This window comes from Callithrix jacchus, chromosome 8 (genome assembly GCF_049354715.1).
Source record: "Callithrix jacchus isolate 240 chromosome 8, calJac240_pri, whole genome shotgun sequence".
Lineage (NCBI taxonomy): Eukaryota > Metazoa > Chordata > Mammalia > Primates > Cebidae > Callithrix > Callithrix jacchus.
In genome coordinates, this window is record NC_133509.1 from 54973905 (window position 1) to 54988040 (window position 14136).

At 39.1% G+C, this 14136-nt stretch overlaps 1 protein-coding gene across 1 annotated transcript; it reads left to right on the top strand.

The window, feature by feature from the left end:
• The first annotated feature begins 11449 nt into the window (after window positions 1–11449).
• On the top strand, window positions 11450–13803 carry OR11H4 (olfactory receptor, family 11, subfamily H, member 4). The gene has a single exon (XM_009005641.4). The coding sequence runs from the start codon at window positions 11557–11559 to the stop codon at window positions 12529–12531; it is 975 nt and encodes a 324-aa protein (XP_009003889.2). The 5' UTR covers window positions 11450–11556; the 3' UTR covers window positions 12532–13803.
• Window positions 13804–14136: the final 333 nt, after the last annotated feature.

Below are 14136 nucleotides of genomic sequence, written 5' to 3' on the forward strand. Positions count from 1 at the left end.
AATTGAAAGAGCTAGAGGAGCAAGTTCAAAAAAACTCAAAAGCTAGCAGAAGACAAGAAATAACTAAGATCAGAGCTGAACTGAAGGAGATAGAGACACAAAAAACCCTTCAAAAAAAATCAATAAATCCAGGAGCTGGTTGTTTTTAAAGATTAACAAAATAGACTGCAAGCCAGATTAATAAAAAAGAAAAGGGAGAATAATCAAATAGATGCAATAGAAAATAAAAAAGGGGATACCACCAACTATTCCACAGAAATACAAACTACCATCAGAGATTATTACAAACAATACTATGTACATAAACCAGTAAACCTGGAAGAAATGGATAAATTTCTGGACACTTGTACCCTCCCAAGCCTAAACCAGGAAGAAGTTGAAACCTTGAACAGACCAATAACAAGGGCTGAAGTTGAGGCAGAAATTAATAGCCTACCAAACAAAAAAAGTCCAGGTCCAGACAGGTTCACAGCTGAATTCTACCAGACATACAAAGATGAGCTTGTACGATTCCTTCTGAAATTATTCCAAACAATACAAAAAGAGGGAATGATTCCCAAATCAATTTATGAGACCAACATTATCCTGATACCAAAACCTGGCAGAGACTCAACAAAAAATGAAAACTCAGGCCAATATCTGTGATGAATAGAGATGCAAAAGTCTTCAATAAAATACTGGCAAACAGCACATCAAAAAGCTTATCCATCACAATCAAGTAGGCTTCATTCCAAGGCTGCAAGGCTGGTTCAACATATGCAAGTCTATAAATGTAATCTACCACATAAACAGAACCAAAGACAAAAACCACATGTTTATCTCAATAGATGCAGAGAAGGCCTTTGACAAAATTCAACAGTGCTTTATGCTAAAACCCCTCAATAAACTAGGTATCGAAGGAACATATCTCAAAATAATAAAACCTATTATGACAAACCTTCAACCAATATCATATCAAATGGACAAAAACTGGAAGTATTCCCTTTGAAATCCGGCACTAGACAAGGATGCCCTCTCTCACCACTCCTATTAAATATAGTATTGGAAGTTCTAGCCAGAGCAATTAGGCAAGAAAAAATAATACAGGTATTCAATTAGGAAAGGAGGGAGCCAAATTGTCTCTATCTGCAGACAACATGATTGTGTATTTAGAAGACCCTATCATCTCAGCCCAAAATCTCCTGAAACTGATAAGCAACTTCAGCAAAGTCTCAGGATATAAAATCAATGTGCAGATTCCTATACACCAAAAACAGACAGAGAGCCAAATCATGAGTGAATTCCCATACAGAATTGCTACAAAGAGAATAAAATACCTAGGAAAACAACTAACAAATGATGTAAAGGACCTCTTCAAGGAGAACTACAAACCACTGCTCAAGGATATAAGAAAGGACACAAACAGATGGGAAAACATTACATGCTCATGGTTAGGAAGAATCAATAGCATGAAAATGGCCATACTGCCCAAAGTAATTTATAGATTCAGCACTATCCCCATCAAGCTACCAATAGCCTTCTTCACAGAACTGGGGGGAAAAAACCACCTTACACTTCATATGGTACCAAAAAAGAGCCTGCATAGCCAAGACAATCCTAAGCAAAAAGAACAAATCTGGAGGCATCACGCTAATAGTTTGAAATCAATAGTTTGGTTTCAAACTATTCTACAAGGCTACAGTAATCAAAACAGCATGGTACTGGTACCAAAACAGAGATGTACACCAATGGAACAGAACAGAGGCCTCGGAGTCAACACCACATATCTACAACCATCTGATCTTTGATAAACCTGACAAAACAAGCAATGCGGAAAGGATTCCCTGTTTAATAAATGGTGTTAGAAAACTGGCTAGCCGTGTACAGAAAACAGAAACTGGACCCCTTCCTGACACCTTACACTAAAATTAACTCCAGATGGATTAAAGACTTAAACATAAGACCTAACACCATAAAAGCCCTAGAAGAAAACCTAGGCAAAACCTTTCAAGACATAGGCATAGGCAAGGACTTCATGACTAAAACACCAAAAGCATTGGCAACAAAAGCCAAAATAGACAAATAGAGCTTAATAGGATCTAATTAAACTCCAGCGTTTCTGCACAGCAAAAGAAACAGTCATTAGAGTGAACCGGCAACCAACAGAATGGGAAAAAATTTTTGCAATCTACCCATCTGACAAAGGGCTAATATCTACAATATACAAAGAACTAAAACAGATTCACAAGAAAAAACAAACAAGTCCATCCAAAAGTGGGCAAAGGATATGAACAGACACTTTTCAAAAGAAGACATATACAAGGCCAAAAAACACATGAAAAAATGCTCATCATCACTGATTATTAGAGAAATGCAAACCAAAACTACATGGAGATACCACCTCACACCAATTAGAATGGCGATCAGTAAAAAATCTGGAGATACAGATGCTGGAGAGGATGTGAAGAAATAGGAACACTTTTATACTGTTGGTGGGAGTGTAAATTAGTTCAACCATTGTGGAAGAAAGTGTGGCACTTCCTCAAGAACCTAGAAATAGAAATTCCATTTGACCCAGCAATCCCATTTCTGGGTATGTACCCAAAGGATTATAAATCATTCTATTATAAAGACACATGTACAAGTATGTTCATTGCGGCACTGCTTACACTAACAAAGACCTGGAATCAACCCAAATGCCCATCGACGATAGACTGGACAAGGAAAATGTGGCACATATACACATGGAATACTATGCAGTCATAAAAAATGATGAGTTTGTGTCATTTGTAGGGACATGGATGAATCTGGAAATCATAATCCTCAGCAAACTGACACAAGAACAGTAAATCAAACACCACATGTTCTCACTCATAGGTGGGTGTTAAACAATAAGAACACAGGGACACAGGGAGGGGAGCATCACACACTGGGGTGTGTTGTAGAGGGGCCAAAGGAGGGACAGCAGAAGGGTGGGGTGGTTGGGGAGGGATAACATGGGGAGAAATGCCAGATGTAGGTGACAGGGAGATGGAGGCAGCAACCACATTGCCATGTGTGTACCTGTGCAACAATCCTGCATAATCTGCACATGTACCTCAGAACCTAAAGTACAATTAAAAAAAAAGAAAAAGAATGAAAGGGTAGCTCAATATAAGAAAATAATTCGTCAATATACTACATTAACTACACTAAGTCAATAATCAGAAGAGGAAATTAAAAAGCCAAATGCAAGGCTAGGCACAGTGACTCACACCTGTAATCCCAGCACTTTGGGAGGCTGAAGCGTGTGGGTCACCTGAGTTCAGGAGTTCAAGACCAGCCTGGCCAACATAGTGAAACCCTGTCTCTACTAAAAAATAAAACAAAAATTAGCTTGGTATGGTGGCATGCACTCATAGTTCCAGCTACTTAAGAGGCTGAGGCAGGAGAATTGCTTGAACCCAGGAGGCAGATGTTGCAGTGAGCCAAGATCACGCCACTGCACTCCAGCCTGGGCAAAATAGTGAGATTCCATCACAAAAAAACAAAAAAAGCCAAATTTATTTATAACAGCATCAAAATAGCTAAATACTTAGAAATTAACTTCATTAAAATCATATCAGACTTATACACTAAAAACTACAAAACATCATGAAATAGATTTAAGACAAGTAAATGCACAAACATCTCATGTTCATGGATTAGAATACACAACATCATTAAGATGGCAATAATTCTCAAAGTGATTTACAGATTCCATGCAATCTATATCAAAATTCTAATGGCCTTTTTCTCAGAAATACAAAAGCCAATACCAAAACTTATATGGAATCTCAAAACACCCAAAATAGCCACAAAAAAATCTTGAAAAAGAACAGAGAGAAAGGACTCATACTTTCTGATTTTGAGACTTACTACAAAGCTATAGGAATCAAAGTAGTGTGGTATTGGTATAAAATAGAAATATAGATCAACAGAATAGAATTAAAAATTAAAAATTAAAAAATTAAAAAATTAAAAAAAATAAATAAATAAAATAACCCTGTATATCTGTGGTTAATTAATTTTTAACAAGGGCGCCAGGATCATTCAATGAAGAAAGAGTAGTCTCCTTAACAAATGGTGCTGGGACAACTGGATATCACATGCAAAAGAATGAAATTGAACTCTTATTTCATGCCATATAAAAAATATCTCAATATTAATCAAACACCTAAATATAAGGGCCAAAGTTATAAAACTCTTAGAAGAAAACATAGATTTAAACCTTTGTATCCTTGAATTAGTCAACAGTTATTTAGATGAAAAGTGCAAGAAAAAAATGTGAAAATAGATAAGTGAGCCAGGCTCATGCCTCTAATCCTAGCACTTTGGGATGCTGAGGGAGAAGGATCACTTGAAACCAGGAGCTCAAGACCAGCATGAGAAACAATGCAAGACCCCACCTCTAAAGAAAGCTTAAAAATTAGCTAAGGGCCAGGCGCAGTGGCTCGCGCCTGTAATCCCAGCACTTTGGGAGGCCGAGGCGGGTGGATCACGAGGTCAGGAGATCGAGACCATCGTAGTCAACATGGTGAAACCCCGTCTCTACTAAAGATACAAAAAATTCGCTGGGCATGGTGGCGCGTGCTTGCAATCCCAGCTACTCGGGAGGCCGAGGCAGGAGAATTGCCTGAACCCAGGAGGCGGAGGTTGCGGTGAGCCGAGATCGCGCCATTGCACTCCAGCCTGGGTAATAAGAGAGAAACTCCGTCTCAAAAAAAAAAAAAAAAATTAGCTAAGCACACATGCCTGTAGTCCCAGCTTCTCAGGAGGGTAAGGTGGGAGGATCTCTTGACCTCAGGAGTTTCAGGCTTCAGTGAGCTATGATGGTGCTAACTCTAGACTGGTAACAGAGCAAGACCCTGTTAATAAATAAATAAATAAATAAATAAATAGGCTTCATCAAATATTTTTTTATTTTTGTGCATCAAAAGACACTATCAACAGAGTGAAAAGGCAACCTATGGAATGGGAATACATACTTGCAAATCATATATCTGTTAATTGTCTAGTGTCCTGAATATATAAATAATTCTTACAACTCAACACCCAATTTGTAAACAGGCAAAGGACTTACATAGACATTTCTCCACATAAGTTATACAGATGGTCAAAAATTACATGAATAGATGCTCAATATCATTAGTTATTAGGGAAATCCAAATCAAAACCACAATGAGGTACCACTCCACATCCACTACAATAGTTATAATTTTTCTCAAAAAACTGAATATAACAAGTGTTGATGAGAATATGAAAAAATTGGAATTCTCTTCTTTGGCTAGAGTCACAGAGAAAAAAAAGGAATTCTCATGTAGTCTTGGAGGAAATGTAAAATTATGCAGTCACTTTTGAAAATAGTTTGTGGCCAGGCGCGGTGGCTCACGCCTGTAATCCCAGCACTTTGGGAGGCCGAGGCGGGTGGATCACGAGGTCAAGATAGAGACCACCCTGGTCAACATGGTGAAACCCCATCTCTACTAAAAATACAAAAAATTAGCTGGGCATGGTGGCGCGTGCCTGTAATCCCAGCTACTCAGGAGGCTGAGGCAGGAGAATTGCCTGAACCCGGGAGGCGGAGGTTGCGGTGAGCCGAGATCACGCCATTGCGTTCCAGCCTGGGTGACAAGAGCGAAACTCCGTCTCAAAAAAAAAAGAGAGGCAGGGCGCGGTGGCTAACGCCTATAATCCCAGCACTTTGGGAGGCCGAGGCGGGTGGATCACGAGGTCAAGAGATAGAGACCACCCTGGTCAACATGGTGAAACCCCATCTCTACTGAAAATACAAAAATTAGCTGGGCATGGTGGTGCGCGCTTGTAGTCCCAGCTATTCCGCAAGGCTGAGGCAGGAGAATTGCTTGAACCCAGGAGGCGGAGGATGCGGTGAGCTGAGATCGCGCCATTGCACTACAGTCTGGGTAACAAGAGTGAAACTCCGTCTCAAAAAAAGAAAAGAAAATAGTTTGTCAGTTTCTAAATAAGTTAAAAATAGAAGAAGTACCATAGGACTCAGCAATTCCACTCCTAAGTATATACCCAAAATAATTAAAAACAGATTTCAAATAAAAACCTATACATGAATGTTCATAGCAGTACTATTCACAATAGCCAAAAAAAACCCAAATGTCCATCAACTAATAAATGTATTTTAAAATGTGGTTTATCCAAGTGATTTAATATTATTCAGTCATAAAAAGGAATTAAGTACTGAAACACAATACAACACAGATAAACTTCAAAAACATTATGCTGACTGGAGAGATCAAGGCAGACAAGAAGCAGACTACATTGCAGCTCCCACTCGGACAGACAGAGCAGTGTGTGGAGGCCCACATCATGAACTTTTACTTCAGAACAACTTCAGGAATCAATCACGAAAGCTAAGAGAACCTACAGACCCTCCGAAGAAAGCAGATTGCTCCTGCAGGACTCAGGAAACACCCCAAACTCTGTGAGTGTCCAAGCTGTGGAAGTGGGAAAGGGGAATTGTCCACCCCTAAAATCAAATTCTCACTGTGAAACCTGAAGGTCTGGATCACAGGAGAAGATACTGACCTTACCTGGAGCTGAGTCAATTTAGAGAGCCAAGTGAAATAAGGGGTAAAAGAAAACACAGGAAAAGTCCTGTGGGCTCGCTGGGTCCCCTAGCAAGCCATTTCTGCCTTGCCTCATAGGAGTCCTCAGAGAGGGCTGCCAGAGGCACTGGGGAAGGGTCACAGGGAGAAGGAAACCTCCAGATGAACTTCATAACAATTATAACTAATCAAGAAGTCTCCTGGCCAGAACTCGGGGAAGGGTGTGAATCCAGTCTGCAGACCCCATAGCCCTACTTGCTTTCGCAGCTGGAAAACAGGTAGGCTGGAGTAAGTTCTCAATCCTGCTTGCCAACTGCCTGGAAACAGACTTGGTGTTATTGCGGGGAGGGGCATAGTGGGAGTGAGACTCTCCTTAGGTCCCACTAGGCCCCACCTCAAACATATTTCAGCATAAGATTTGGAGGGGACAAACCTCCAAACCATATCACTACGTATAGAAAATACTGATGCAGGGGTTCGATCCAAAGATTTTTATGTAATTTGTCTGGCATAACACCTGAATATCAGGAGGTTTTTTTTTCTTCTTTACTGTGTGACTCTAGCCAAAGAAAGAGTGTTAAACAGTCCCCTCAGGTGCTTCTAATGACTGGCCTAGACCATTGCTACTCAGTGTGGCCTGTGAACCAGCAAGGTCAGCATTACCTAAGAGCTTGTCAGAAAACCACTCTCTCAGGTCCCAACCTTCTGAATCAGACTCTGCAATTTGACAAGATGTCCAGGTGACTCATATGCACATTAAAATTTGAGAACTCCTAACACAGATTGTCACTGAATCTTCATTTCACTTACAAGCTGCGCCAGGAGCCATCAATGAAGATTTTCTCCTCGCTTATCATTGTCACCTTTCCTTAGGAGTCATCTTTGAAGAAGTAGATTAAGAGGACCCTAGGAAGAAATCTCAATTTTTCAGGAGAAAAACAAAAGGTCAATTTTTTTTTTTTAAATTGAAGCTAAGGCTGGGCATGGTGGCTCATGCCTATAATCCCAGCACTTTGGGAGGCCGAGGCAGGTGGGTCACAAGGTCCGGAGTTCAAGACCAGACTGGTCAACATGGTGAAACCCCATCTCTACTAAAAAATACAAAAATTAGCTGAGCATGGTGTCTCGTGCCTGTAATCCCAGCCACTTGGGAGGCTGAGGTAGGAGAATTGCTTGAACTGGGACCTAGGAGGTGGAGGTTGCAGTGAGCTGAGGTCATGCCACTGCACTCCAGCCTGGGCTACAGAGCAAGACTCCATCTCAAAAAAAAAAAAGTTGAAGCTAAATCTATTTCTAATTTGCACTAGTTTCAAATTATCCACTGTTAGAAAGTGAAATGAGTGGAAACAGACAATTTGACTAAATTTGTCAATTAAATGACTTTTGTACATGAACAATTTTGGAATTCCTTGAACATTAATTACACATTATTGGATCATTCAAGTCTGCTCCCACCCAACACCAACCACGTGGTCTTTATGGTGAAAGACTTCAAGAATATTTAGTGAATTTAATTTTTTAGTGACCAACAGAATATACTTTTCTGTTTCTCTGTATTAAAGCACTTCATTTAATCTACAGAGAAAAGATATGTTTACCAATATGTCTCAGCTTCAGAATTACAATAATAGGCAAAACTACCATTTATTTCACTGATCTCCACAGAGGATCACTCCTTAATAGAACACAATCTGTTTCTAATAGAAAGCCGCTTGAAATTTGGTAATTTCCCAGCTCCTCTGTTTCCCTAATTCTAGCCAATATACTAGAATTGATAATACATATATACAAGCTAATATACAAAATCTAGGTGAGCCCCAAGGGTTGGAAAGAGAATGCTCTCCAGGGAAATTTGGGTAAGCCACTTGAGACCACATGGGGAGAGACACAGAAATTTACAGTAATCCCTGAGAGGAAACATAGAATCACATGTTAACATCTCGGCAAATTCTGAGAAAAGCCTCTGGAGTTTCCGGGAATGAAAGGCAACAAACCACATATAATGCCCTCACCTGGAGTTTTCCTCATCAGAGCTTGAGGAGATGCTTGATGCTGAGGTTATGCTCAATTCTCCCATGCCCACCGCCCTCTCCACGCTGAGCCAGGAAAGCCATCACTGTGTGTAAGAAAAAGAAAAGGATTCATGGTTTGAGCTACAACCACTGCTGTGATATACTACGGAGTCTCTTTGACTTTATAAATCTTATTAGGCACTGTTTCTCTGCAAAGACTCAAAGGAGGCAGTATAATAGTATAGGATTCACAGTTCCATATGTGAATCCAGGATGTATATTCATTGGATAAAAATTCATGCCTGGCCGGGCGTGGTGGCTCACGCCTGTAATCCCAGCACTTTTGGAGGCCGAGGCGGGTGGATCACGAGGTCAAGAGATAGAGACCATCCTGGCCAACATGGTGAAACCCTGTCTCTACTAAAAATACAAAAAATTAGCTGGGCATGGTGGCACGTGCCTGTAATCCCAGCTACTCAGGAGGCTGAAGCAGGAGAATTGCCTGAACCCAGGAGGCGGAGGTTGCGGTGAGCCGAGATCGCACCATTGCACTCTAGCCTGGGTAACAAGAGTGAAACTCCATTTCAAAAAAAAATGCCCTTCTCTCAGCCTCATTTGTAAAATGAAGTTAGATCATCATACCATTTCTTCTAATTCTATGATTTTGTGGTTATTAACAACCATCTTTCTGAAAACAATCTTACTTGCCAGGAGTAATCAGGTGGTATGTTCCTTCTCTCAGGTTACCTGGGAAGACGGTATACTAAATGAGGGGCATTCGAAAGTAGGTTATTAAATCAAGCTATCACACTTAGGGTGGTGGACTGGTGGGTTGATTGGTGTTTCTTGTACTGGAAAGGAGTACAGTTCATGAAAGAGCTGGTCTCCTAGGATTGTAGCTCAAATAATGATATATCTCAAAAACAAGAGAAACAATATGTTTGTGGCAAAAAATAATGGATATTCCATTCTAATTACCTAACTATTCCCAGACAGAATTTTGGAGAATTTGGAGGGTGATGTTATATAGAACTTTGTGGAATCAGGTTATTCCATCAATGCAGAAACTCTGAAATTGGTTCCTTGGGTTTTTTTATTAAGCTCCCCACTCTTTGATCATTCCATTACTTATCTATACTTCTCCAAAGGCTTCAGGAAAAACAATGTTGCTGCTAATAAAATACTTACAGAGTAGGGTAGTAGAAAAGATGAAATGTGGTGTGAAGTTGTCAGTGTATAATGGAGAATGTCCTAAACTGTTACTCTCATCAAGCGGGCATGGTCCATTTTTCAGAACAAAGGGCAGGAGGCTCAGATCTCCCAATTCTGGTTCCCAATTTAAATCTGAGCCTGGAATTGTTCTCTGACCTGTGTATAGTAGAGAAAGTGATTTATTTATGTTTCATAAATAACAATGTGGAAATCACCTATTGAGCACCTTATTCAATGAAGATGGTAAACAAATACCTTTTAAATTCACCATTAATTAAAAAGCTGGACAACTTCAGAACTTGGATGCTCCAAATTTCCTTTTTTATGCATCTTAAAAACTACCACAAAACTAGTGATGTGGAAGTTTAAATCTTCCACATTTTCCACATCGTGTATTCCTAAGGATACATGATCCTTCCTTCAAATTCTGTATTTTTTATTGCCTTTCACATTTTTCTCTTACATTCCTGACAGAGTTATGACTGGTGACCTACAATACACAAGACAAGAGATATGAATTTAACAAGAAACTCAATATTGAAACTACCTTTTTGTTTTTTGGTTTTTTTGGTGAGGTGGAGTCTCGCTCTGTTGCCCAGGCTGGCATGCAGTGGTATGATCTAGGCTCACTGCAACCTCTGCCTCTTGAGTTTGAGCAATTCTCTTGAGCAAAAATTCTCTTGAGCAAAAATTAGCTGGGTTTGGTGGTGCATGCTTGTAGTACCAGCCTCCCAAGTAGCTGGTACTACAAGCATGCACCACCAAACCCAGCTAATTTTTGTGTTTTTAGTAGAATTGGGGTTCCACCATGTAGGCCAAGCTGGTCTGAAACTCCTGGCCTCAGTGATCTGTCCATCTTGGCCTCCCAAATTGCTGGAACTACAGGCATAAGCCACTGTGCCCAGCCAAAACTACCACTATTTTAAGGCTTAATCAGCATATTTTAAATATTAATCAAGTATGAGATTACTGTTGTTTAAACACATTTGTATATTTTATTTAATTCTTAAATACATAAATTTGTTGCTACTGAAAAGTACATACCTAGTCAAATATTTGAAAATGTCCTTTCCTTCCTTTCAGTAAACAAAATTCTAATAGATAAGATTGCACATAAAAACCCATTTGATCTCAGATTCTTTTAGAAAATCCCTTTGCTTTTATCAACCACAATGCTCACTAAATAAACTAAATTTTTGTATTGAAAATGTCATTTTATTTATTTCATCTACATGGTATCTGATTACAAAAAGATAGTTCCTGTTTGTATAGTATGTATAAAAAAACATAAATACTGCCAAATCATTAGATATTTTTAAAATATGATCAAGGGGTTGTCTCTCTATGCAGCAAACTGTTTTGTTGTCAAAGATCTAACCCAATTTCATATCAGTTATCCTCAAAATGTCTCTTTTAACAAGTTAGGCTAAATAAGAGAAAATTGATAAGCTTGTGCTAGAAAACCCATAATCAACGTTGGAAAAACAAATCAAAAGCTGAAAAGGTCTTCTTGAGCATCAAAAGAAAAGAAAGAAAATAAATTTGTCTAGTTCTGCCACTAGTGTAGAAAATTCTAGCAGCATTGGATTCTAGCAAAATAACACTGAGACTTAGAACCACAATCAATTCAAAATATGGTAGGATGTATTCCCACCTGGTCTCAGAATATCTTGTGTATATTCCTGTGTACTCAAGTTCTTATCTCAATAAAGGTCTCGAGATGTGTAGAAAGCAAAGAAATTTGGATTACAATCATGTCTTTCTTCTTCGTAGATTTAAGATCCATGAACAGGTCAGCAACACACGTTGTAACAGAGTTTATTCTCCTGGGATTCCCTGGTTCCTGGAAGATACAGATTTTCCTCTTCTCATTGTTTTTGATGATTTATGTCTTGACCTTGCTGGGAAATGGAGCCATCATCTATGCAGTGAGATACAACCCACAACTACACAACCCCATGTACTTTCTGTTGGGAAACTTTGCCTTCCTTGAGATCTGGTATGTTTCCTCCACTGTTCCTAACATGCTAGCCAACATTCTTTCCAAGACCAAGGCCATCTCATTTTCTGGGTGCTTCCTTCAGTTCTACTTCTTCTTTTCACTGGGAACAACTGAATGTCTCTTTCTGGCAGTAATGGCTTATGATCGGTACCTGGCCATCTGCCACCCACTGCAGTATCCTGCCATCATGACTGGAAGGTTCTGTAGTAAGCTGGTGTCTTTCTGTTGGCTCATTGGATTCCTTGGATACCCAATTCCCATTTTCTTCATCTCCCAACTCCCCTTCTGTGGTCCTAATATCATTGATCACTTCCTGTGTGACATGGACCCATTGATGGCTCTATCCTGTGCCCCAGCTCCCATAACTGAATGTATTTTCTACACTCAGAGCTCCCTTGTCCTCTTTTTCACTAGTATGTACATTCTTCGATCCTATACCCTATTGATAACAGCTGTTTTTCAGGTCCCTTTTGCAGCTGGTCGGAGAAAAGCCTTCTCTACCTGTGGTTCTCATTTGGTTGTGGTATCTCTTTTCTATGGGACAGTCATGGTAATGTACGTAAGTCCTACATATGGCGTCCCAACTTTATTGCAGAAGATCCTCACACTGATATATTCTGTAGTGACTCCTCTTTTTAATCCTCTGATCTATAGTCTTCGTAATAAGGACATGAAACTTGCTCTGAGAAATATCCTTTTTGGAATGAGAATTAGTCAAAATTCGTGAGCCAAAGATGTGCCATACTTACAAGTTCTAATGAAGAACAAGAGATGTTATCAGTTCTTTCAGCAGCCTTTTAGTCCTCAGTCTGAGTAGTTACAGGTTGTATATTTCACCTGGAAGTATGCCCAGCTTATATACATTTTCAACACTTACTACTTAAACCTTAATTAACTGGTCTTCAACATCCACTAAAAAGTTTTCAAAGCCTGTCTTTATTAGAATGATAAAATGGAATTGCTATTTGAGATGCCCTTCTGCTGACATGCCCCATGGTTCATCATTGAATGTCTTCTTTCTCATTGCAACAAGACAATAAACTTTGTTCAACTACAGGTGTGTTCCTAGGAGTCTTTGACTGATGGAAATCAATAGTAACACCAGCAAACAGTAAGGCCTCAAACAGGTTTTAAAAATATTTCTATCTCAACGTTTTTACTTACAAAAATAATATAGATTGTGTAACAAATTAAAGCAATACGAAAGAATTTCCATCTTTACTCCCATATTTACCAATTTTCCTCTTTGCTCCTCAGAGTCAATACATCTAAATCCCTCTGGCACTCAACACTTCGTAACACAGCACCACTAAATCTATTTCATTTGTTTTCCATTTCTTCCGAACATCAGCCCTCAGCCCTAGTCAAGCCAGTTACTTTATTCAACTCTATCATTTTTTCACTTTTTCTTAGACTGTTATTTCTTTTCTTTCTCTTTTTTTTTAAGTTGAAATTTTGCTCTTGTTGCCCAGGCTGAAGTGCAATGGCACAATCTCAGCTCACTGCAACCTCCACCTCCTGAGTTCAAGTGATTCTCCTGCCTCGGCCTCCCGAGTAGCTGGGATTACAGGCGCCCACCACCACGCCTGGCTAATTTTTGTATTTTCAGTAGAGACTGGTTTCACCAAGCTGGCCAGGCTGGTCTTGAATTCCTGACGTCATGCGATCCGCCTACCTTGGCCTCCCAAAGTGCTGGGATTACAAGCATGAACCATCATGCCTGGCTAGGCTGTTCTTTCAACCTAGAGAGCCTCACTTCGTCTTCTGCTATGAAAGAATTTAGTTAACACTTAAATTCTTTAGTTCTTATTTTGTGAAATGAGTGTAATTCATGCCTTGAAAAATATCAGAAAATTAAATCTGATCATTTCCAAAAAGAGCCATATTATAGAAAGAGACATATAGGAGGCTCTGAGCACACGCTGTTCTCTTCTCCTTCCTGTCTTTCAAACCCGACTATTGATACTTTCCTGGTTATCTTTTAGATGTTTTGCAATGTTCATGGAAATCTATATACTTAAAGATGACTTATTTAAAAAACAAGTTGGGATGGATATATGTTTTATATTTATGTATAATTATATATCATATATCATATATATATTTATATATTTTATATATGTAGTTTATATAAATATGTAAAATCTCTTAAAATGTGTATGTATATATCTTTTTATGTATATATATAATATTTTATATGTATATATAAGATATATGTATGTATATATATTAGATATATGTATATAGATGGATAGATACAGATTTGGCAACCATAAGGGGATTGATTAGACTGCAAACTTTTGGGTCAGACTTGTTTTGTCCTTACCTGCTT

Coding starts and splice junctions, on each gene's coding strand:
- OR11H4 (XM_009005641.4), top strand. CDS start 11,557: ATGTCTTTCTTCTTCGTAGATTTAAGATCCATGAACAGGTCAGCAACA.